Source organism: Amblyomma americanum, chromosome 11 (assembly GCF_052857255.1).
Source record: "Amblyomma americanum isolate KBUSLIRL-KWMA chromosome 11, ASM5285725v1, whole genome shotgun sequence".
In the NCBI taxonomy this organism is placed as follows: Eukaryota; Metazoa; Arthropoda; class Arachnida; order Ixodida; family Ixodidae; genus Amblyomma; species Amblyomma americanum.
In genome coordinates, this window is record NC_135507.1 from 49,737,560 (window position 1) to 49,764,181 (window position 26,622).

General features: G+C 48.8%; 1 protein-coding gene across 4 annotated transcripts in view; it reads right to left on the reverse strand.

The window, feature by feature from the left end:
• Window positions 1–26,622, reverse strand: part of LOC144110932 (microtubule-associated serine/threonine-protein kinase 3-like) — a 276,237-nt gene that overhangs the window by 175,022 nt on the left and 74,593 nt on the right. The window contains exon 1 of one of the 4 annotated variants that reach the window (XM_077644000.1): window positions 5,771–7,311. The exons of 2 other annotated variants lie outside the window; for them this stretch is intronic. In XM_077644000.1, the coding sequence (XP_077500126.1) occupies window positions 5,771–5,905 (135 nt within the window). In that variant the 5' untranslated portion in view covers window positions 5,906–7,311. Of the gene's footprint in view, window positions 1–5,770; window positions 7,312–26,622 lie in introns of those variants that run through there. One more of the 4 variants, XM_077644001.1, reaches the window with a different exon arrangement.

Sequence of the window (26,622 nt, forward strand, 5' to 3'; positions counted from 1 at the left end):
AAGTACGGGCTAACAACATCCCGAACAAGTGCGAAGCCCACGCGCAGAGCAAGCCCCGTCAAATTTCTCACGCCGGAAAGGTATACACACGCGCCGCAAATAATAATAATAATTGGTTTTTTGGGGTAAGGAAATGGCGCAGTATCTGTCTCACATGCCGGCTGACACCTGAACCGCGCCGTAAGGGAAGGGGTAAAGGAGGGAGTGAAAGAAGAAAGGAAGAGAGAGGTGCCGTAGTGGAGGGCTCCGGAATAATTTCGACCACCTGGGGATCTTTAGCGTGCACTGACATCGCACAGCACACGGGCGCCTTAGCGTTTTGCCTCCATAAAAACGCAGCCGCCGCGGTCGGATTCGAACCCGGGAACTCCGGATCAGTAGCCGAGCGCCCTAACCACTGAGCCAACGCGGCGGGTCCGCCGCAAATCAAGATATCGGATCTCTGGCGTCGCCGGCGCGCCTTACAATTCGGCTCTGTATCCTTATTTTCCGCACGAGGGAGCCCCCGGGTGCGTATACAATATACGAAGTGGGCTAATAGGCGATTCTTGCTGGCCTGTAACACGCTTTCATAAAATACGCATGCACACACTCGGGATAACTCGGTCCAATGTGGTTGTCCCCAATGTCCATTTAATGCATCGGTGGCGGGAGTGCGACCTCACTGCTGGGGACCCGACTGAAATGGGAAGCGGCTCATTGGGAACATGCTATTCCAAGCTTTCATTTGAACGACAATCGCTTTCAATTAAAAACAACACCTAATAAGAAATACAACGGGACAGGAAACAGCTCGAGCCTAGTGATCCCGACAGTGGTGTACGGGAAAAGTCCTGGCGATGAACGCATTTTCAGGACTACACACAATCGACGACGTGAACGGTGACAGAGCACACCGAACACAGCCTGCCACTAGCCACTGCTCAGCTCCAGCTACACCCCCCTCCACACGCACACGTAGCCTTAGAAACATGCTGCCGTTCGTTTTAACTACACAAAACAAGCCGGGAATGTGGAATAAATCCTGGCCAGTCAGTTTAGTGGGCAAAACGGCTGACCTCTTTCTCCAACATCCGAACTGCAGACTCAGCCTGGCTAATGTCGTACACCATTTGTCAAAAATTTACAGCCAACGGAGAGGAAGGGGGGGGGGGGGGGGGGGGTCGCTTCTCAGCCACGCTGTGTGCCTCGTTAAGTATCGCCAGCGTTCCAGTTCTCATGAAGGTGAGATGAACCTTCCTCACTCGTCAAAAGGTTGGACTTCCGCGGATGCTACAAAGACAGCACTACGCAGCTTAAAATAAAAAAACCCCTGATCTCTAAGCTTATATCAAAGGCTGCACATCCTTTGCCAAAAAGTAAAGGGAGGCTCTTAGCACGGGCGGAAACCCTTACATTCGGAAGGGCAGGGAAGATATTTCCTCTCTACGTCAAGAGATTTGGAACAGGTGGTGATGCATAACGAACCGCAGAGCATGACCCAGAAGCAAACCCCCCTGGACCCTGTACTTTTGACACAAAGCTCAAGGTATTAGCTGCTAACGTGCTCAAGAGGTGCTATTGCCGATCCGTACATACAAGTGCAATGTGCGGCGACTAATGCCCTCCTTTAACTAGTAAACGTTACAGAAACAAAGGGGGTCCGACTTTCGCATCCGCAAGTGTGGTCTCGACCCATTGGCAGATAACAGAGCTGCGAATTGCTTCGGTTGTTGCTCATACATGTCCTGCAGACGTTTCTCCCCGATATTACAGATGACGCAGCATCGTCATACATCGCGATATCTAAACAAGAAGACGTTATAATTCGCGTTGCCTAGGCAAGAAACTACTACATATCCCGCACCTACAGATACTGCGCAAAGTTGGAAATTTGTACTTTCATACATGTACAGCCAATGGACTGTACGCCGGAATTTACGGTAAGCCAATTTTGCTCTCCAAACAGGCACCAGCTGGCCCCAAGCAGACGATTACTGAAGCAAGAACGCTTCTTTCGTTTATGTTTATTTGCCTGCTTGCATAAACGATCGTCACAATTCTGTTTGCGTCCGCGCTATTCCTTGAAAGCACGCAAACAGGAGCGCATCTTTTGACGAAACTTCACGAAGCAAGAAAACGAACGAGGCGAATCATCCGCCACAACGCGGACGTATTATTATATAAGGTGCTCGTTAGGCGCCCTTCCAAAAAAGCGGTGGGGCCCGAAAAAGCACCAAGCAGTTTACGAAACGCAGATTCACGGGAACCATTCAACCCGATAGGATGCTAAGCGAAAAGATTCAGCTCTCACATACATGTCCGCTGGCACATATACGTGCTTTTTTAACATATCTGCACTTTATATGTTCATATATGTACTTTCACTTCGCCATACGTTCGCAGATTGAGGCGCCTTTTTTTCTTTTTCTTTTCGGATCTGACTCCAATTTAAATCTAAGTGGCGCGCGGCGGAAAATATTCAAATTAATAGCTACACGAGCTATATGCGAGACAGCGTCGGTTCAGCTTCGTTATCTTTACTAAACGAAAAAAAAAACTGACAAACGCCAGAGTGGCAATTCCATTTGCCCAACACGCGAAAAACCTCGGCGATCTAGCCACGCGAATACGCTCCAACGAATATTGCTGCCATTTTTTTTTTGTTTCAATATCACGTCATTTACTTTTCGCCACCAGGAAAGCCCTCAGCGATCCATAAGCTGTTCGCCTAATCGAACGCTTATTTTCCTTTTTAAATTACGCTACATATTTTTCTCGTTACCAGCCTTCGTCCCCCTCTTTTTATTTTACCTCCCACACCTCCCTCAACCATCTCCATTTCAATTCATTCGACACACGACATTTCGATCCTTCCCGCTTTTCTAGCTTGAACGAAATGGGCGATTCTCGAGCGAAGGCCAAACGACGCTGCTATATGCGGCCTTTTTGTTTATATGACACGGTTATATGTGTCCCTTACCGCTTCTTTTATAGCTCATTTCGTATGGTATGCGCTAAAGGCCGCAGCTGTTTATGAAACACCACGGCAGCGCGCCCTAATCAAGCAATATCATTGTACTCGTGCGCTGTTTCGCGGGCACTGAGTGAGACGCGCGCGCGCGCGTCCTGAAACACAGGACAAAAACCGTATTACTCGCAACAAGAAACAAAACAAATACAGTCTGCAGCCCGCGGCGATGTTTAATACCCCTGTCACGGGGAACACAAGCAGAAAGACCGCGAGCCAAATGAGAAGTGTCCATGCATGCGATGTTATTAATTTTTCTTTCTCGTCGCACCCGGGTTCTCGGACTGTTTTCGAATCGCACTTTACGGCACGACCGAGGCGGCTGCGTCTTTATGGAGGCGAAACGCTAAGGCGCCCGTGTGCTGTGCGATGTCAGTGAACGTTAAAGATCCCCAGGTGGTCGAAATTATTCCGGTGCCCTCCACTACGGCACCGCTAGCTTCCTTTCTTCTTTCACTCCCTCCTTTATCCCTTCCCTTACGGCGCGGTTCAGGTGTCCAACGATATATGAGACGGATACTGCGCCATTTCCTTTCCCCAAAAACCAACTATTATTATTATTATTACTATTATTTACGTCATGCGTCACTGACGATGTGGCGGTATCGATGATCTGCATCTCTCGTCCGATTTCAGTCGTCCGTGTAACTCCCGGCTGATACACATTTCGTTAATTTTTTTCTCTCCTTTTGTTTGTATTTCTGTTTCCAAATTTTGTTGACACTAGTAAACGCGCAATGTGCTTTTTAATTTTATTTTTGTGTGATATACCCTGGGTTTCTTTTTTTTTGAATTTTTATTTCGGTGTTCCTATGTCAACTTTACCTTTACTTACCCCTATGTCAACCGTTCTGTATAATACTGAAGTGTATCCAATTTTTTACTGATCATGTATAGTGCCTTGTTCCCTTGTCTTTCTTTGTCCCCTTTTAGATTTGTTGTTGATGTTTTGCCGCCCCCCTTACACAATGCCCTACGGACCTGTAAGGTAGTTCAAATAAATAAATAAATAAAAATAAATATCTAACTTTTTTTGACCTTCTCTCCACCAAGCCCGGGAATCGACGTTTGTGTTCGGTTTTCTCTTGTGCTCAATGTTGTTTGCTACTGATTGCTTCCACCGAGACTTGCTCTCCGCGTATTTAACGACTGTCAAGTTCCGAGAAATATTCGTGTTATGTAATATGCTTGGCACTGTTTCTGGGGGATTATAATTAAACTTCTACCTTATCTGTTTTAAGAACTTCAATTAAAGTTGCAGTCAAGAAAAAGTTATTTGTGCCAAAGGACGAAACCTGTCGCTCTATAGAAAGTTTTCTCCTTTCAGGAGCCTAAAGACTAGTCAGAAATATACAACTGCATCCATTTTCTCCTAAAAACAAACTATGCAGTGGAAAGCAACATGTTCAGCGTAAAATTAAATGCTTTTTTTTCTATATTTGGAAAGTTTATTGCACGAAAAAAAAAATAATGCTTTACTGCCAGCACACATGCATACTGTTCATAGATAGGTTTCCCTTCTTTGAAAAAGAGTATGAAGTTGCATCTTTTTTATTTCTATTTTATTGTATTAGATAATGTGATTTGATTACATTATACTGCGCTGTAAATGATTATACCCGTTTTAATCGCAGCCTGCTGTATTGTATTGTTTCGCATTTCTTTGCATTTATTATACCAGAGCTGTGTATGTATTGTACCACACTGTTTTGTATGTATAGCATCACATCGCGTTATATGCACTGTATCACATTGTTTTTTACGGTTGCTTTGTATCTACCGTATCACATTACTTTGTAAGAATGACCTGTATGCACTGTATCAAATTACTTTGTAAGATTGATTTGTATGCACTGTATCACATTACTTTGTAAGGTTGATTTGTATGCACTGTATCACATTACTTTGTAAGGTTGATTTGTATGTACTGTATTACACTGCTTTGTACGATTGCTTCGGACGTAATACTGCGTGGCATTGTATTGCATTAGACTGCGCTGAATTGTGCTGTGCTGCGCGGTGCGATCCCTTACAAAAATGGTCTATAGATAGTCTAGAGACTTCTTATAGGCTCCATTGTCTTCCTGCAGATATTTATTTTGTCTATTCGTAGTTTATAAGCTGTCTATATAAAAGTGTATGGCCACAAATGTATAGGCTGTCTATAGACTGTCTATAGGATTTGTGATGATGACGACTATTAATTTTCATGGCGCAATGGCATCTGTGGCCAAAGAGCGCCATGGCACGTGGTATATTCCACTTCTCAAGGTGGGGTCAAAGACCCATTTTCCAAGCATTTCACCCTAGAGAAGCCGAGCACCAGACCAGGGAAAAGCTTGTACCCATTGTATCACCGGTGGGTACCCGGCGTCACTGGTCATCGAACCCCGCACCTGCCGCATGCGAGGCGCATGCTCAACCAATTGGCCACCGCTGCGGTAGTCTATAGGATTTGTATTGCCTATAGACTGTTCTCCAGGGATTGTATACGGAGAGTCTACAGACTTTATAGACAAATATTAGGTTGGGGCAACCTAAAAATAATGAAAAACAACAAGCCCCTGCCTTCACCACGACTTTATAGACAGAAGTCTATAGACTGTCTAAAAAAATTTGTCAGGGATGTCATGTGTACGTGATGTGGTGTCACGTGATGTGGTGTCACGTGATCCGCCGGGCTCCAAGCGAAGCGTTCTACCCACCCCAGCCGGGAAAATTTGCTGCTTAGCGCGGTAAAAGAGCACAGCAGAAGCTCACCGTCCACGGCGACGCCGGCGCCGAGTTTGTGGGCGAGTCGACGCTCACGATGCGCACCCGCATGGTGACGCCGCGCCGACGCATCACCACCGGCATGTCCTCCTCGTAGATGGTGCTCTCCTGGCGCTGAATCATGGTGGAAGCCTCCTCTGCTCTGTCCCTACCACCAGAGGGGCGAAGAACCAACACGAGTGGACAAGCTGCTCATGTCGAGGAGCCGTATTGCCATCCGCAGCTCGGTTGTCTGCTTGAAGCGAGGTTTGCTTGCCAGGCCACTCCCTTCAACACGAGCGAGACGAGATCTCTGTTCGGGCGACGCCGGGTAGGAGTCCAATCGCCGCTGCTCTTCGAAAGCCGACTCGACACGACAGCGACCACGTCGCCAGTAGCCAAGGCGTTATGTGGTGGCGATGGTCGCGACGGAACACTACAAGCTTGAGTCAGCGATACTGTTTCGGGTGTTTGGTGGTAGTTTTCCGAACAAGCTTATCTATAGACGCACACGATGCCGGCAATTTCCGACGTCTTCAGTGCGACCGGCGTCTTTCGTGATACCACCGGCCGACACGCAATTTTTCGCAGAGAGAGTCCCCAGGCGTTACGCAGTTGAGTCAGGGGCTCCGATGCTCAAGTCTATCGTAGCACGAGGAGCTTGGTCTCGGAGATGGCGGTGAACGCACGACCTCAGACCGAGCGCAGGCGACGTGCTCTGCGCGCACTCTCACCAAGCACAACACGCGGCACGAGTGCCCGGAAATGACGTCAGCGGAACGGCACTATAGGCGACGATTCGGAAATGGTACGCGACAGGCGCGAACCGCACAGGAGACGAAATCCGGTAACTCGCACTCACTCAGACGAGGAGCTTCAGCCACAGGCGGATCCGACGCAAGGCGTTCAGCCCATGCAGCGAACGGAGCGTAAATGACAGTTTCTGCTGCGCAGTAGGTGTCACGGGTCTCGGAGTGATGGAGGACGAGGAACGCCAGTAAAAAAAAGGAAAAATAAAAACAAACGCAGAGTCAGGAGCAGACGAGACCGTTGCCAATGCACGGGCTTAACACGGACGACAAGCCGCGTGTGTTTCAGACGATTACTGTGTCCATATATAGAGCATACGGCACTTGCACGGGTGCGCGCTGCGAGCCACGGTTCAGCGTCCCGCGCAAGCAGACGACTACAATGGCGCGCACGTGCACACGATACAAGCGAGCAGACGATAGCGCGACGTCGGGTACACCGGGGCGTTGCACCGTTTCGTTAACTCTTCTTCAACACACTCTGGCTGGGCACGCGTAGCAACGTCGCCAGAATGCACAATTTTAGCGCAAGTGTGTCTCCCTTCTCTTCCGATTCATTCTGGTCCGCGTTATCAGGTGGGCATACGGGGCGAAACAATAAGTCGCCGTTCGAGCCTAAGCGGTATCTTGACAACCGGTAGCCGAGAGTCCACGAGAGAGACACGACCACCAAACACTTCGCGGCTTTTCCGACGCGGGCACTCCTCCCCAACAGGTCCGAACGGTACGGGACGAAAGCGCCGAATCGACGCAAAACTGTCGGTTTCAAGTGGACACGTCTTTTCGGACACGCCTCACAACGCAGCGCGTCGACCAGGAACGCCCAAAGCTTCCTGGTTGGCCTAAACACCAAACACTTTGCGGCTTTTCCGACGCGCGCACTTCCCCGACAGGTGCGAAGGGTACGAAACTACAGCGCCGAATCGAAGCGAAGCTGTCGGTTTCAAGTGGACACGTCTTTTCGGATACGCCTCGCAACCTAGCGCGTCGACGAGGAACGCCCAAAGTTTCCTGGTTGGCCTAAGCACAAAACACTTTGCGGCTTTTCCGACGCGCGCACTCCCCCGACAGGTGCGAAGGGTACGAAACTAAAGCGCCGAATCGACGCGAAGCTGCCGGTTTCAAGTCGACACGTCTTTTCGGATACGCCTCACAACCTAGCGCGTTGACTAGGAACGTCTAACGGTTCCTGGTTGCCCTTCAGCAACCCGTGAAATCAAGGTCGCACCTTAATGCAACAAGCAGCGTGTATCGAGTCGACGTCTACGAAACGACTCGGCAAAGCTGCTGCGTTTTTTTTTTTCAAACAGCATTTAACGCCAGGAACCAAACTCGTTCTTCCCCCGGACACAGCAACGGAGAAGTCACGCCTCCGGTAGGCAAATGAATTAACAAACGGTTTCCTTACGAGTTAAAAACTTCGAAAGCAGGGGGTGGAAGTGCGCTTTACAGCGGCAATCTCGCACAAGGGAGAGACCGGGTGATTGTCTAGGAGGATCACCTTCGTCGCGCAGCACCACTTCGTGTGGCTAGTTCCTCTGAAGGCTTAGAGGCGGAGCGTCTCACTCACAAATAGCACACTATACTCACAGAATGAACACAGCGCGCGGACGCTGCTGTCATAGAGAAAATATCTCGACACTTCTCTTATCCTGTTCTCCTATGACATCCAAAAAAATAACGATCAGAGGTTACAGCTTTCCACGAGATAGGCCCACTCTAAAATGAAGACGGGTTATTGAATTTTCTTCTTTCGCTACCACCACCGCTTTAGGTCCAAAGTGTTCTTCCTAGGCTTCGCACGCGACGAAAAGCACAGATTTGTACGTCGCGAGAAATTGAGTTCTAGTGTTTAAATCCACGCGCCTGTAAGGAGTTCAAAACTAACAGTCAGCTGATTTATGCTTAGTTTGTTTGGTCTTAGTTTTGTTTCATAGAGAGAAAAAGCTTTGTCCCATAAACCACGTGTAACCACACCGGAGGCTAGGCAAAAAAAAAAAAAAAGGACGCCGAACAACGAAAATATTTTCGAACCTGCCGCACCCTTAGCTCGGGCCGGTATATGCGCAGGCACGCAGGAGCTTATTAAGAAACGTTGGGCGTACCCCGAACGAAGGTCTCGCCGCCAGTCGCGATGCGACGAGAACGACAGAGATGACACCGGTCGGCATCCGGGGAGAAGTCACGGACAAGGAGCAATTTCAAAAGCGCGACAGACAGCGCTATCGATAAATCTCCCCCCGCAAGAAATGACGGGGGAGGAAAAAAACAATATGGCGATGAATTCTCCTCCAATATTTCTCCAAATCCGGTGCGCCACCTAGTGGCCGAAACGACGAAAATAAGGAAATATGTTCTTTGAGAGCAGCCCGAAAATATTTTACGCGCAAAGGCGTACAGAAATAACAAAAAACAGCCGCCTCAGAGAGCCTTCGAGGCGCGGAAATCTTTCAAGAGCTCTCCATCCTTGTCGCTTGCAGTCTGGAGACTCCTGGCGGGACTTCGCACTTTTTTTACCAATTTCTTTCTTTTAGTTTCGATTTTTTTTCCGAAACTTAGCTCTCGAAGAACTCCGAAAACTAAAATAAAGTGATATCGATGAGCACAAGGAGATGACTACAGAATTCCTACGTGGACTTTTTTTCTTGTAGGGAATCTGTGCTTGTACGAACCGAAAGCTCTTGTGGAAGCGGATCTCACCGGACACTCGAAAAAGTTTTAAAGGGGGAAAACAAAAAATATGTACATGTACGTATGAAAATATACACAGAGACGGGCCACGCGAGGATTGAGACGGTCTCTCAGCACCAGGTCGAAGCCAAGCACCTGACACAAGGACTCGAAAACAACGGATCACACTATGATCCCCAAGATCTCTCTGTCCAATTTCTCATCTCCTATTTCTCATCTTTTTCTTACTGCAGAAATATGCCCCACCTACACAGTGCAGTACGAAAACTACTTCTTGCACAGCAGAACCACGCTAGAGCCCAGTAAAAAGAACTAGAAAGGGTTCAAAAATAACAACCCGGAAAAGCAGACGCTGTGAGCAGATGCAAACTGGATAACCCTCGCTCACAAAGTCACGTTAATGTCACGATAGAGGGACAACTTTCAGATTTTTTTTTGGCTTACGTTCGACTTCCTCTACAAAGCCAGCAGACGAGACAAAGCAGGCAGACGAAACCACGGCGATCGGGTATGCAAGCACGCGCACGCCAACAGATGGCGCCACAAAGCCCGCGCAGGAAACGCCACCTGACGGAACTTGAGATAAGCCGGCGCGACGGGAAGGACTTATCCAGGGGGAAAACTCGAAAAACACACCTGATGTACCAGAGAGACCCGAGCACCTCAGCGAGATCCGGCACCGTTTGACGCCTGGTTCCGGCGCGCGAAAGCCGCTTCCGTTTTGTTGTTGTTTTTGTTTTGTGTTAGGAGGTATGCAAGGCAGGCGACGCTCCCGTGTCACACGGGACCGGCTCGAGCAAACAGCAGCACACACCGAAGAGAGCCAGAACTTCCGGGAAGCGGATTACGGGAAGCCGACGTGAGCGCAGCTGCTCGAAAACTTCGCATTGCTGAACGAAAGCCCGAACGACACCGGCTGCGAAAACGCTGAGTCACGTAGGAAAGCCCGCACAGAGAGCCCCCCCCCCCCCTTTTTTTTTTCCTATTCCTTTTTAAGCTTGATCACCGGAAAAAAACGAAAATTTCTTAACGCTGCGTTAACCGACACACGAGTACCTTCCTATCGCGAAAAACAGAGAGATTAGCCCCGTGAAAACTGGGCCGTTAATCTTTTTTTTTTGCGCGTTCTCCTATATGGGCACCCGTATGCCCTTTATGCCTGCTCGCGTTTAATCCCTTCCACAGATCTCCCCGCGCAAACACAGACCCCGGCGCTGTGCTCTGTGTACCCCCCGTATTAAGTATGCACAGTCGGTGGCACGCTGTCGCAGTTCAGATCGTGTCTGCAATCCCGCCCCCTAGATAATTCTGAAAACTTCGCCGATAGCGCAGCTTATAACGTGGTTCTCCCTGCTTTTCTCGATCCTTTCCCTAACGTAGTCACACAGGGTAAAAGGAAGACAGAAATTAATAACCAGCGCCTGAGTCGTTTGCACCTGCCACAGGCGACTGCCTTTTTTTTTTTGTTGTTGTTCAACGCGTTCAATTCTAAGCCGCTAACAAGGGGCTTTCAAACGTTGAAACTATCCCTTTTCGGGAAGAGCTTGTATAACACGTGGTCCCTGTGAGCTTCCCTAAATAAGCTAACGAGCTCACTGTGTCCCCGAGCAGGTTTTCTTGTTTCCTTGAGCCTGAAAGAGGTAGTAGGGAAAGGTGAGCGCTTTCATGCGACCGTTATTCTCTCGAACAATAGATACAAGCTCGCTGAGGGATACCTTATCGATATACGTATGGAATGAGCGAAGCACCCCAGTCAACAATACACACACTTAGAGATTGTCAGGGAGGACAACCGGGTAGGTGTATACTTCCTTCCCCTGTATACGCCACAAAAAGGTGTATCCTTTGTGTATATAGCGGATGGAGGTATATAGTTCCCTTTTCTGTTTGTTAGGCCTAGTTGTTTTTATGCACTATGCGTCCCTTCCTTTCAGCTTATTACACTCTCCTTACTTTTAGTTTACCTTCGTCCTCTCCACAGACACGCACTTCTTCCTATTCTCGCGTTTTCTGCGCATGCGCCGTTCCCTTTTTCCCTTTCTTGTCCTCGCTTTAACTCCCTCGGCGTCACTTTCGCCCAGAGCGGCCCACGGTTTTAGTCGAGTCAGTCTGGCGTGAATAGATCGACCGCGATGCTTCGCCGAACGGGGAAGTTGTTTGGAAAGTTGTCAGCACCAGACGCGCGCGCCCGGGGCGGCCGGATGTCCCTGCCAATGTAGCCGCCCAGCCGAACGGGTTTTTTTCCCCTAAACGGGAAAGGAATCACGGGAGGCACAGATCGACAATTGCAGAGATAATACAGACAATGGGATGAAGACAAAGAAATGGAAAGTTGAGATTAGGCACTGTACCCAGAAGGAGTTGATCGACAAGGTAATCCGGTGTACGCGGTCAGAGCACTGAAAGTGGAACTGCACCCGAAGGGGGGATCGCAAATGAAGCGGTGTAGTCAACAGAGGAGCACGTAATGCGGTGTATGAGGTCCCGAACAGCACTGGAACTACACCCGAGGGGCAATGCTGCAAACGAAGAGGCCGGTCGCTCCGGTATGCAAATTGGTGCTCAGGAGACCGTGTTCGGTCGATACCGGTAGTCAGTCTAGCGGCCGGGTATAGGCGAGGCTGGTGTGTGGGGATAATTGTTTAGTCCCAACGGGCGAGTTAATTAACCAACAAACAGGTAACGAGCAAAGCGGACGACGCTGGAATAAGCGCGACCACTAACGGCCCCTGGTGAGGACGAATAAGTTAACGTCGATACAGGGACTGCCGCTTAAGCCACTTTCTTTCCTTTTCTGTTTCGAAATGTAGGCGTAAAACGAAACTCGCAGTATAGCGAAACGGCGCCGCTAATGCTGCCTCGATCACGTGACGGGGAGGCGAAACTGCTCGGTTCGTCCAAAGTACGACCGAGGAGACCTCAAACACTGCTCGGCTTGGCGTGCGCTCTTGAAGTACGCTTCCGCGATGTTTACACAAGCTTTAGAGTTTCCGATTTAAGAAAGCGTGCAATTTCCCTCACAAAAAAGAAAAACCTTACTGCAAGACGTGAGCAGGATTACTGCGCCACAAAAAAACAGATAGAAATACCAGGAAAACAAGCAAACGTATTCGTTTTTTTTTTCACAGAATTTGAAACAACTCCTCGTTAGCAGTACACACGCAAAGCGAAGAACACCTACAGGAGAAAGAAGTAAAAGGCAAGGACGACAGGTATTTACCGACAATGCAAACGAGTTAGGATATCAGAGCACCCTGTCTTGTTTTCTTGCCTGCCGCTCTGACGGCGAAACTAACGCAACTACGCCAAATTACAGGCCGACCGTGGGGACAACGGCGGCAATGTTTAACAGCTTGCGAAAAAGAATCTAGCCCGAGCTCGGACACTGATGAGCGGCCAGAAAACGAAGCTTCTTCCCGAGACCCAACACCGCTTGTCACTCGCTGTCCTCGCCTCTCTTGCCTCGCTGGTGTCCCAGGAAAAGAAGGGAGGGGGGTTGGAAACGACCGAAATCAATTTCTCGTTACCGAAGCGGCAACAGCGTGGGAGAAGATTCCCGCCGCCTCACGCGCTGGACGCGCCAGTTACGCAACGAAAATGGGAGTTCGATCCTCCCCGGCAAGCGACCAGCTACAGCTGAGGCGGAAGACGCGAATCTGGAGACGCGTGCCGAGTACAGCTGGCCGCGTGTGTCCGGGAATGGACGAAATTGAAATCGAAACTATAGCACTCGTTCGAAGTTTCTCCCGCGTTATATCCTTCGACTTCCCTCTCGGTTTTCCTAGTTGTATTCCTTACTCTCCAGTGTACCGATAGTGTTTGGTAATGCGCTACTCAAATATTTCCTACGCATGGAAGGACCAACTAAGACTACGTAGAACCTCGACGTCCAACGGAATGACGAAACAAGCGAAAGTAATTAACGTCCGTAATGTTCTTTTCCGTCACAAGGAAATGCGAATATATCCACCGCTGTTTTGTTGTTGTTGTTTTTCGAGCCTCAAACGACCATCCGCCCCTTAGTAAAAACGCCCCTCCGTACTTTCAGTGTCGGGACAGTTTTGCCTCAAGCCGCCTACACCGTAGTAGGTCAGCCGTTGGATTCAATTACTTCCAACCAAGATTGTTCAGAAACAGGCTACACAAAAGCAGGCCTGACTTATTCACGAGACTCAAAGCGCGGTACAGGGAAGCACGCCAAGCTCGAACGTTAACTGCGAGTTAGGCTATGTTATATGTTATATATGTTAAGCGAATGCCCCGCGAACGACTGCAGAAGCGCTGCGGCTAGCCGTGCCAAGCCTAAGCTACGTTGAGGGGAAGCAAATATGTAATCCAATCTTCACACCTGTTGGTCAGAACAAGTGGACTTAAACGGGGAGGAAATTAAGGTTCGAGTCGATTCGACCATTTATTTTCTTCGTTTTCTCGCTAATTAATCGCGTTACAGCCAGTCAGCCTCCGAGCCTACAAGGGACAACACTTTTAAAATGTGTGTCCTAAACGGATTAAATTGTAAAAAAGAAAAGGCGAGAAAAAAAGCCTGCTCGAACCTCACGTCGGCGACAAGCGCGGAGACGAAGAATTCGTTATTTCTTCAGCGCGACGGATAAACGTTCCTGAAAAATTCAGAATCCTTTCAACGCCTTCTTTCTAAGTTCAACTTCCCTGGATTCCCCCTAATAAGCAAAAAAGTTCAACAAAGGAAACAGGGGGAAATACGAACCAGGAGACCGAGGCGGGAATTAGACGATAAATAAGAGAACAGCCAGTCTAAGACCTCCCACCCGGGGAAGTTCGACACAATGAGCTAGTTTTCAGGGTAAGCGAGAAGAAAAAATAAAAACACCTCAGAGGCGGTGAAAGATTTGAGCCGCGATTTATGCGACGAGGCAGATAAACGTGTTTGCTAAGCGTCGGCTCCGATATTTTTCTTTCCCTTTTTTTCGCTTAAAAAACTGTTCCAAGACAGCTTTCGATACGCGTGCCACTCCAGACGCCCTGGTAGACGTTAAATAAACTAGCACAGCGTCGGTATAAAGCTACCAAATATACGAGCTGGACAGCTACAGTCGTTTAGTAACAGCTACGTCAGGTTTGGTTAGCTTACCTCGATAAGGGTGCTGTTCCGACAGTCGTTCGGCCTCTACACCTGCTCAGCGGAGCCTCACCGAGGCGTTTATATCATTTTTTTGCTAACAGGAAAACTATAAATAAACAAAAAAACAGGCTGATCTTGGATAAGCACCACAGCTAGGACGTGCTCGCACTCAGAAGCAGCAGCAACAAGTAAGGGCGCTAAAGAGGCCTCTAAAGAGTGTTTCTGCCTACCACAGAGGGAGAAATAGACGCACGTACAAAAAGAAGAAAACACAACAGCGGAATGACTTAGGAGACAGGCATATATCAACGCGACGACAGGCGTGGTCGTTAGCGGGGTTTCCGCGGCTGAAGCCAAGAGGAGAGAAAATGAAACGAAAAAAAAAATTCAAGCGAAAAAGAAAGAGCGAACCCGGAGGATGTGGCCCGAGGAGGAGGCTGTCTCCTCAGGGGAAAAGGGCTAAAAACGAAATAACAATAACACAAAAAAAGGCACTCGAGCGCTAATAACGTGCAAAGGGAGAGGCGCCGATGGGGCAACAGGGGCTCCTCCAACGTTCAAGCCTGGCTGAGAGAGAGATGGCACAGTAAAGAAAGAGGGAGGAAGACGCAAAAACAAGGCAAAAAACAGAGAGAAGGCGACGAAGAAAGACAAGTTTTGACGCGGTGTGCGAACAATACACGTCGTCCTGTCTTTTCTCGGACTGGGGGGGGTTAGACAGCTGAGGCTTCGCCCAGAGTGCTCGAAGAGCGTCGGGTCCCTCCAGAGAGCAAAAAAGTCCGACCAAGAAACAAACCTGTACCGAAAAGCAGCGGACAGGTTTGGGAGAAAGTATTATCCTAGAATAGATAATCAAGCTTCATGAAATCGCTCCAACTAGGGCTCACGAAGTGAAGTAGACCGAAACTAAGAGCAACAACCACGACAAAGAAAACAAAATTTCCGTGTAAATAGAGAAACACGCTCGGCGATAATACAAGTCGGAAAGGCAGGAACAACAAGAACACAGATAACGTAGACGAGTTCGACCAATCAACGCGCACCCTCTGTTCTGCTCTTCTTAACAGTCAGTCATTACTTCACCTTCAATCTGGTTAAGTCAACTCTCCGTTATAGTCTTTCTCGGCGTTAAGTGCAGCGTCAGCGTTGGCGCAATCTGGTTAGCGCAAACTAAGCCTAACTAGCGCGAGAAACGTGGCGGAAGAGAAAAAAAATTAGAAACGCCGGAGAGCTCGCACAGTGATGAAACGCGAGCTACTGCTAAGCGTCGCCGTAACGCCTAATTCACGGCGAGACAGGTTTCAAGGGTGATCCGATGAACGAGCAGCTCCTCACACGACAGGTAGAAGCATAAACCTTCCGAAGTATAAAGGTAAAAAGAAGGGTGATCTTGTTTCGGGCGCCAGAGAGCTATTGAAGTAGCGCTTCAGGTATCGCTTCAGGGTGCCGGAGTAATATCCGACGACACTTCAAGCTCAGACGAGCAAAAATTGGTTGACGCAACGCTCGAGGAGGCGCAAAAAGATGATTGGATGTTTACGAGAGGTGTTTGGGCTAGACTTCGAAAATAACGGGAGGTTAGTCAACTGCCGGGTCGGCAACGAATCGAAAAACCGGATTACGTCACTCTTACAACAAAAAAAATCCGGGTTGTAGCACGTCGTCCACAATCCTCGCGAAGCTTAGTGGAGCGTCAGCGACCTGTTCTATAAAATGACTGGGATTTTAAAGCTTATGGGTGACGTTACCTTGCTTTAGAGGCGGATTTAACTGTAAGCTCCTAGGATCACCCGAAACAGACGGCCGTCTCGATAGACGGAGATAGTAAAAAAAAAAGAAATCAGGACGCTACGACAGTTTCTCACTGGTTTTTAAGGAGCTACGTGGCGAGTCTTTGGAAGAAAAGCACGGTACTCAAGAAACAAAAGGTTTCGGGGTCGATGAACGATTGAGGAGAAAAGCTGAGCTGACCAAAGGCAGAAATGTCGAAATCTCTCTATCAAGGAACAGTATATGCAATCAGTAATCCTTCGGGAATCGAAGCTTACACCGCCTGAGACTGCGCAACCAGACAGGATTATCCCCTAAAACTCCCGAGAATCGCGGCACAGAAAGGGGGCGTCCCCTAATCTCTCTATCCGCCTCCGCCAAACTGCTGCAAGTCTCTGTCAAGCGCTTTCCCCAACAAAAAAAGCAGAAAGCGTAAACAAAGAATCAAGTTCCCCGGCAAGCAGACGACAGAGATAACTACTTTCTCTCCGGAAACCGATCAAAAAAATCACCAGACGTCCGAATACGCCGATAAAAAGCGGAACTGTCACTTTCAGATACCGCCGCTGCCTTTTCAGCCAGAGCAGGACGCGCCCGTAACGACCGTTACAACACTGGGGACAGCCGGATAGAGAGATATATAAGAGTTCCTATTTCTCCACCGTGGCAGAAAAAAAAAAAAAACGCGCAAGACGAAGCCAGAAGCCGCGAGCAAAGCCAACCAAAGGCGCAGCCGTAGTCGGTCAATCGGATCGACTTTCTCGGGAGCGGCGCGAGTCTCGGCTAAGAGGAGTTCGTACTATAGAGACTTCCCACGATACAGAGTATCAGAGCTCGCGGATGCCGCAAGACATTATCCCAGAAACGAAGCCGAGATTACCGCGCCGTCTGCTATACCCTCACGGCACACACAGCAGACGAACAGAACGAGAGTTACGCAGACGAGGACTATATGTGAGAGGCGAGGGGGGCGTTGCCACGATACGTATGAGCGAATGACGGAGCGAGAGAAAAAAGGCTTAGCAATTAGTAATTGGCGCCGCAGGATGACTGACCCAATTACCCAGCGTACTCGTCCAAACGACGAGCGCACAAGGACACAAGCAATGAGCAAAGGGAGAGAGGGGGAGGGGGAATGGAGGTGCAGATTTCGCGTATCTCACTGCTCGGATTAAGTTACTCTCATTACTTGCTCGAGCGGAGTGATAAGAGAAAGAAAACGCAGATGAACAGATAAATAAAGGCCCAACCGACGTATCCGGTTTCGCGAACACTCGGCAGACGAAAAGCGTGACACCCGAACGCAGACGAAATTACGCGCGCCGCTGCTAACGCGATACGTCGAACGAGCGAAGCACGAGCGGTCGGTTTCGCGCGAATGTATGGACGAAGCGAAATGGCGAAGGCGGGAAAAAATTTTTCAAAAAACAGAAAAAGTGCTTGCAAATCGCGCTGCGCGACCGACGCTTTCTCCCTGTAGCTGCAGCGTATGTATTAATCGACCCGCGGCCGAGTTTTCCGCCGTCCTTACGATCGAGCAGTCCCGCCGGGGCAGTCGGACATTACGACTTAATTAACGAACGCCGCCTGCGACTTGTATGTTTCTCTACTCACTATTTGCTTCCCTTCGATCGAGGAATTGTTCTCGAACGGCGCTGGGTAAATATTTGGCGGTTTCGGACCAAGACAAGACAGTTTTCGCCTCGGTCCTAGGTAACGTGTCCGGTGGGGCGCGAAGTTTGTAGTCGTTAATGCCGACTGAACAGAGATAAACGAGCGTCAGGATTAAGAGATGTTCCACAGCCTGTGAAGAGGAGTACAGTTAGAAGGAAAAAAAGACGTAATTCGCGATTACCGAGAAAAGTCTTTCACAACACTGGCTGGCGGGGAAGCCAAAGTTCTCGGGGAGGCTGAAGAGGAAATGAAGACAGATAGCGAGAGTCACGCAGATAAGATAAAACTTAGAGATTAGAGAGGATATAATAAGGCAAGTGCGTTCCAAGAAAGCTGAGCGGGTATGTTTTAAGACCTATAGGGAGCCTGGAAAGATTAGCAAAACGGGCTGCCGCAAAGATCACACGACAATACTTTTTTTTTAAACTATAACTGATTGTCACCGCAATTAAAAAAAGATTTCACCGAGGCTAAAAAGCCGCGAAGAAGACGAAATACCAATAAAATATCCAAACTACCAAGGCTCAGCGCCTAAATGAAGGACAAGGAATTCTGGGTAAAAAAAGTTAGCGTAATGGGCGAAAGAATGGGCGTTTACGAACTGCTGGAGGGGATCAAGAGATTAGTCAGCCCGAGGGAAGCTCCACATACGATTAATGGGCGCTAGAAACGATAACTATCACGAAGACTAACGAGATGATCGATGAGACACCAGGATTACGAAAAACAAGACGACTTCAGATCGGCAACAAAGAGCCGATGTTCACAAGACAACCGGAGGCTACAGACAGCTCAAGATTTGATTAGCGGGAGTTATCCAAGAAATTCGCGAGAATTATTAGCAAGAAAACGTGCGTAGGGCCCAATAATTAGTTAGCAACGATAAGCCCAGGTACTGCGGAGCACATTAGCACAGTCATAATTAGAGTACTGTTCGAACCACGACTGAGTAGCAGACGTCACCGCACCAAAAGGAAATGGGGGCAATCAGGATAGCAGACGACAGAGCCGCAGGAGCAGACGGGGCGAGCTAAATAGCAGACGGTGCAAGGGGGGGAATAGCAGACAGTCGGCGTGCCAGAAACAGACGAAACAAACGGAAGAGCAGACGACAGAAAGACCCCGACGTCCGCAGCAGCAGACGACAACGGATTTGGCGGGGAAGCAAAAAGACAAGGGGGGACGTACGCCCGAACGAGCGCTCTCCCGTATCAAGTGAAGCGCAGAGTCGTTTCCGACCGACTTCTAGGCACGACCCGCAAATGCGAGCGACACGGTGCGGGGGGAGAATTATTCGATCCCTCTTCCTGTGTGACGCCACTTCCTGCTGCGTTTGTTGCCTTTTCTCTGCCTGGCAAACGGTTAAGGGCAGACGACGGAGACAAAATTCCGTAGCAACAACGTCACAAAGCTCCTCTCTTTTCCAGAAAAAAAAATAAATATATAAAAAACAGAGCGCACGTCAAGCTTGTACAGGTATTGTATTCGGAAAGGATGTGTAACTCTTTTTTTTTTTACAATTTTTGTCGCCTATGTGGTAACGACTTTTTTTAAGACACCTTCCGGTGACTATACAGCTAATGAAATGTATGTGAGATATCGTCTGCTAACTTGTTAAAAGGGGGCCATAGGGTCAAAGTCTAAAGGAGGCTATACCAATCGGTAAACGAAATGAATGAAAAAAAAAGCCCTTTCAGGTCAGTCAGCAGCGCTCACCACAAGCGAAGCTTTCAAATGTTAAGAGTCGTTAACGTTTATTTGAGACAGGATAAAAAGGAGATAGTAGTTTAAAGTAGGTCACCGGGTTTGCACGCACGCTGCTTAAACTGTGCTTCTAAACAAACAAAAACAGACAAGAGGTAGAGCTAATCTGTTTTGTTTTTTTCTTATCAAACAGTTTTTTTAAGTCTTCTCTGTACACCTGTACCTGCCTGCGCTTCGGGTTAACCACGACCCCTCTGAAAATCAAGCGCCCTAAGCTACATTAAAGAAAAAATTAATAACAAGAAAGCAATCTACCAAACTGGAATCCAGGTATGCGCGCACAGCCTGGAAGGGCCTACAAAACGCGTTATCTCGCGCCACTTATTCTGAAAGGAACCCCAATGGGCCGCTATAATCGATTGCGAATGACCACCGCTTTGAAAGCAGACAGGAACACAAAAATCAACCTTTCCGAAGCGCAGTCCCCCGGAGGGGGTTACACGCGTGACTTCCTTACTTCGAACCGCCTCGCTGTTGGCACGAGCCTCTAAACTCCCCCCAATACAGTTAAAAAAAAGCAAGCTGCAATTCAGGCCAGCTATGTCCAGCAGGTGGTCCGCTCGGGGCTTAGAGCAGCTGCGATAGATCAATCCGATATCGAATTACCATCGATCACCGTACTCATGCCTTGGGGCGCCGGGTAAGGTTCGCGGGCGCCTACAAGAAACGCACTGCGAAGCAGGTCCTGCGGGGCTGAATATATTGGCCTTAAAAGCGCCTACAGCCGTGTGGGGGCGCTGAGGGAAGATAAAGCGAGTTGCAGGTGATAAAGCGGTGACCACCACCACTGAAGGCGCACACTTCGACGCTGACTTGTCTGAGGTACGGATTTGTGAGCGCTATACACAATACCTCGACGAAGTGCGAACTCGCTTTCAGACTCGCCGGCCAGCAATAATTCGTCTTGTACCGAAGGAAGGAAGGAAGGCAGGAATAGAAAAAATAAAAAAATAACGTTCGGCTTTCCGGAGGACGCCTTTCTGCTTCGAAAGGGGAAAAAATAATATATATGTATGGCCGGCCGTCGGCACGCTGGGCGATCTATCTGTACGCGAGGTGTTGGTTGTATAGTGAGTTGTGTAAGCGCTTGGGCGGTGAGCAACGCGTCGTGTTCGATCGGTCTCTTCAAAGACAGAGTGTTTATTTCGGCTCCTTGTTTTTGATTCGCCACGTTAGGCGCGATAACGCCTGCAAGCGCAAAGGTGTCCAGAAGTTAGAGTTCTCAATGGGACGGAGAAATGAATGATTCGACGGCACTCGGCGCGGCTCAAACTCTTACTCTTCGGAGAAAAAAAAAAGAAAAAAAAATCGCGCTTTAGAGACAGATTTATATTGGATTTGGCTCGGCCCGCGACACCCGCTCGCCGAAACTGCGAATAGCGGTGCGCTGCGCGTTGGTCGGTGCGGTGTAAAGCTTTCGGCTAATTAGTGACTCTATAAACTTTGCAATTAACTCGAACTGGTTAGAAGTAGCGTCCAGATCAGCGTTTGTAGCAAAGTCCTGCGATCATAACCAGGGTGACTCTATACGGAATAGAAAAACGATAAAAAAATCGATAGAGAGGAGAAAATTAACTCCCGCAGTAATGGAATGAATTCTCTTGCGGAATAAACAGGAACCGATCGAAAACCTGAATAAAAGGCCCGAGTCAGTCTCTACCTCCCGTATCTGAAAATCTCTTTTGAAAACTTTTTGCGCCGTTCTATAGGGCTTGCTTTTGTCCGGATTCAGATCCGTGAAAGGCAAAGCCAGATAAGCGGCTGCTCATATGTTGGGTGCTCTATATCCCCGCTCGCAAGGTTTGCGAAAATACGCAAAGTAGGGCTCACTTTTCGTGTCACTGATTTTTTGGAACCTTTTGTGGCTGGCACACACAGGGGTACAAAATCTGCGTCGCAAACCGTACGAAACTCTATAGCGAGGCCAGCCCTAGAAATTTAGGGAACGACGGGAAATCGCTATTTTCTTCCCTATCGTTAGGCGCCGTTTTACACGACAGAAGCAGAACAGAGGACGTCGAAATTGGAACAACGGGGTGCAAATTAACGCCTTTCCGGACTATGCAAAAGATATAGTAGAGACCAGATCGAATGGATGCGATAAAAAAAATCAACACCGAAGAAACACCAGACAGCACCTGCCGATGTCGATAAGCAATCGATAATAAGCCGTGCCAAGCAGCAATAGCCAAGAGCAGGCTAAGCTTATTAAATATGTTAAACCTTATGTATCGTGGTAAAGAAAGTACAGGACTCACCTAGAAACGGTACGATGCAGAGAGATAAGTAGGTTTTACCACGAGGCGTATGCAACGGTACGAACTGCGAGATAAGGGCCGCGGAGACCGTAAAAGTTGGTGAGTTACCGGTTGCCGAATAGGAAGGCCGTAGATAAAACTCGCGTCTCAAGGAACGCGGCCGTCGCGTAATCTTAAACGATCGTGGACGCCACCTATCCCACCAAGAACATATTCTTTTGCCCGCAAGGTAATAAAACGGCAGGTGCAAAGTCTAGAGAGACCCACAATCACCAAGAACGGCACCACCACAACACTGCAGTCGACGACGGTCGACAGAATCGGCGACACGACTGAGTCACTCAAATCACCACCACAACCACAGATCACCACAAACCACTCGCACAGAGTCGACTCCACGACGGATGTTCCCGCGTAGCACGAAATCGCACCCGGCAGGGATAATGGCCGCGGCAATGCAAGCAGCGAAGGGTCCGGAGTGATTGCACTGGCTGATCACTTTCAATCACTCGCCCACAGAAAGCCAAAAAACGTGTCGCCGCAGTGCACGCGCAACTAGCGAGAACACAAATCACTAAAATCGGGGGCTGAATACCTCCAAGTCTGAGCTAGCGCGTGTAACACAGGTGCTGTGGTCGAAGTCACGACTATTCACTAATCAGCCTAGTCAGACTAATCAAGCTTAATCAGTGAACGTGACAGCCGCAGTGAACAGTTAAGTGGCCCTGCGAACATCACCCCGGAGCGTCACCCACACACTCGCGGAAGAAGCTGCGAGTTAGAAGTCACCACGGAGTCACTTTTGCGCGGCATACAAGGGGCTAGCGCAAGCAATGATGCAACACGCGTAGATCGTCATCCACGTCACACCGACGCCACCGTAAGTCACTTCCAAGACAGCCAGTAGACGAGAAATACGCCAATCACTCTTCCACCACACAGTCACTCCGGCATTCACTCCACACACTTCACGAGTGACTCGACTGTCACGCTCGCCACCGAGTGATCCGGAAGCAATAGACGCACAAAATAAAAGTCGCTGCACTGCTCAATCACCGCCGCTAAGTAGCACAGGCGCGTGGCCAAACAGAGAATCGAGAAATGCGTTGTTCGAAATCTCGCCCAAGAAAGCGAAACAATTCGGCAACGAAAAGTAAGTCGGCAGCGTCGACGAAGCGCCAAGCAAGAGACACTCACTACACCCACAGTGCAAACAAAAATTCCTGCGCGTCACTGCCCCCAAGGAGTCACCCAAGCGGCGACGGGAAGAGTCACAGACCAAGCTAAACCGGCGCACGCTGCATCAGAGTCGCCGGTGCTCAGTTCCCGCCCTGGCAGCGGTGCAGTCCTCTGCGGCAGCGCGTCCACATGGAGCGAGCGGGCGCGCGGAGCGGCTCAGGTGAGGAGAGTACCGGGTGTGCCGGAACCCGGCGCCAAGCGAGGCAGCGCGCGTGTTGTGGGGGGCGCAGCCGCAGCGGCGTCGCCGCTCGAAACGGGAACTCCCACTCCCGGGCCGCGCGCGCGCGAACTCGAACGCGCTCATTTTAGATCTTTGTTTTCCACGCCACCGCCGCGCCCCCTCCGCCTCTATCCCAAAATGCCAAAGGAAAGAGCGAGGAAGAGAGAGAGAGAGTAAGAAAGGAGGAGGGCAAAGCGAGAAAGAGAAACGCAGGAAAGAGTGCAAGCAGAACGCCGAGAAAGCGGTTCAAGGCACAAGTCCCCCCACCCCCACCAGTCTAGGGAAACCGAAACCGAAATTACCACACTCGAATAAACAGATTGCAGAAGATTAGAGATGAAGCGCTTCCCCGCCGCGGTGGCTCAGTGGTTAGGGCGCTCGACTACTGATCCGGAGTTCCCGGGTTCGAACCCGACCGCGGTGGCTGCGTTTTTATGGAGGAAAAACGCTAAGGCGTCCGTATGCTGTGCGATGTCAGTGCACGTTAAAGATCCCCAGGTGGTCGAAATTATTCCGGAGCCCTCCACTACGGCACCTATTTGTTCCTCTCTTCTTTCACTCCCTCCTTCATCCCTTCCCTTACGGCGCGGTTCAGGTGTCCAACGATATATGAGACAGATACTGCGCCATTTCCTTTCCACCAAAATCCAATTAGAGATGAAGCGGCCATCGCTGGCGAATGGGGCGCCATCTGGCCGTGGGTCCCCGATGTGAAAAACCGAAGAAATTGTCCAATCCATGAATTTCGAGTCGACGTAAGAAGAACACACCCGAAATGGCCGAACTAAGTGCTCCCGAGTGTTACGCAAAAACAAACAAAAACCACGCAAAAAAAAAGCATCGACAATCCAGCCAAAATCAGCGACAGCGGAGTCATCACAGAGGGCAATGAAATTAGCAAGACATCGCATATACTGGGATATGGGCAGACCTTTATTTTTTTTTTTGTCCCAAACTGAGGCGCTAAGGGGACAGTGACGAACTATTTTCGTTACTGAATAACGGAAATTGATAATAAAAAAGTACTTCCTCGGCAAACCAGCCCCGAGGAACTCGCTTCCATCACTAAATGAAATTCAGACGTCATCAAGATATTAACCTCGCCTTCTCCCTTGAGTACGGGCCAAAATAAAGAGGTAGGCATTAACACTCACAACACTGTTCCTGCTTCGGGTTTCTTAATCAAGTTTCGCCCAGCATTCTAAGCAAGTACAGTAACTGCTCGGACAGACGACGGTCTTGGGTTCGGGTCCCGGGCTTAGTTTCTCTGCTCGGTGAATTTTTTTTTTTCAATTTTTGCACTTTTCCTTTGTACGTAGCTCAGCCAGGGCGAATTATGATGGATAATCACTCCGTCGATGAAAGGAAACTCTGGTAGCTTTAAAACATGATCCTACGGTCTTGAAGTGTCTCTGCTTGAATATTTATGATATTTACGCCATCCTCAGGGCTCTAACCAAGGGAATAAACCAGCACACTGGGCTGACATATATTCGAATGAACACGGTACCATGGTTAGCGCCACGGAACATACACAATAAGGTAGATGAAACCGTTACATTAAGACTGAAGCAAGAGTGAAGGTAAGAATAAACAAAAAATGAGTCCATTGCGGGACCCACATTGGAGCAATGCGTAAGCATTGACGCCTCGTCACCCCTCTTTGCTTCTGTTTACTCAACTCGACGTCTCTCTTTGCTTCACTTGTTCCCTTCTCCTCACATTTACTCAGATAAAGCACTGCAATTATAGTCAAGTTCCATCATTCCCCATTTCGAGCTTTCGATCTTGGCGCCACGCTACGTTTTCAAATTTAGCGCCACGCTTCGCTCCGTCCACACTTCCGGTTTTTCAGACTTGGCGCCATGTTTTAGCTCAGCCCACTTCCGATGTTTTCAAATTTGGCGCCACTTTTGCTCCGGCCCCGCCCACTTTTGGGACATTTTGGCTCTAATTAACTAATTATCCCATATGCACCTCATGACTTCCCCTGCGAGATTTTTTCATGCTCTATCTAATACAACCATTCTTTTTCTTATAATTCAAATCGTTCGAACGTTATCGTGATGACGAGCTCGTGATGACAAGAAACCGCAAACACAGCCACACAATGCTTACGCATTAATGGCCCGAGATAATCGCACACCAATGCGGGCCCATCGATCGGCAGCATTCGAAACTTCAACGCTCAAGACTATGAATCTTCCTGCAGGTTTACGCTCAGTTCTCTTGGATATGACGACAGCAGACGAAACAAAAACAAGACGCATTCTCAGACCATTAAAACGTGCCTACTCGTCCTGTCATTGAGCCCCACATTATCAACTAATATGAAGAAATCATCGACATAACGAAAGATGCTTTTGTGCAAACCTTCCAATCTTTGGCAGAGAACACGGTCCACTTCGCTCAAAAAAAAAAAAAATAATACTTAAAATGGGTGCCACAGGCGACCCGATGCAAATTCCCGACTTCTGTAGGTATACCTTGACTCCCCACCCTACGATTGTGCAACGCAGGTACACAGTCAAAAGTTCCAAAAACCTTTCCAAGGAAACATTTGAATGATATGTGGTGCTTCGATATGCACAAATGCCGCGTGAATTACCGAATGACCCAGGATTGATGGCGTGCATACGTGCTTCGTGAGACAACAGGGACCTTCCCTGTACGAGTTCTCTGCAAGACAGCCCACGCAGAGCGCTACTACCATCAATGTTTGTAAATGGTAGAAATAAATATTACCCCGGACAGCTGGCGCACTTTACACCCACAGAGCGAGGAGTTCCCATCGCTGCTGCCATGACGGAACTTCCGTGACGGAAACAAATCAGCAATGAGACCGCATGCAGAATAACCCTTTCTATAGTTATCGAACGAATAAGGTTTCGGTGCCACGTTGCACACAAATGCTCCCCCCCCCCTCCCCCCTATCTTTATTTACAAGCCTTCGCTAGCTCTCAATTGTCACTAAATACCACGCTTCCTTCTTCTTTGTTCCATTCCTCGGTGATCTTTCAAATGACACGGAAAGGCGCGTCCGTTAATATGAATCCATAATGAGGATTGACAGAGCGCAAGATAAGTCGAACATCGAGAAGCGAGCATGCACGTTACATCCGTTAGTCTGCTGCAACTTCCTTCCTTGAAGATCTTTTTTAGTTCTTTTCCTCCTTCATTTCCTTCATTCTTCCTTCTTTCGCGTACCTTTATTTCCTTGAGTCTCCCTCCCTTAACTTGTTTTACATAATTTACACACGTATATTCTTTACTTACGAATGAGATCAGGAAGTTAGAAGGCATAAGGCAGTACTCACAGCTGACACGGAATAGGG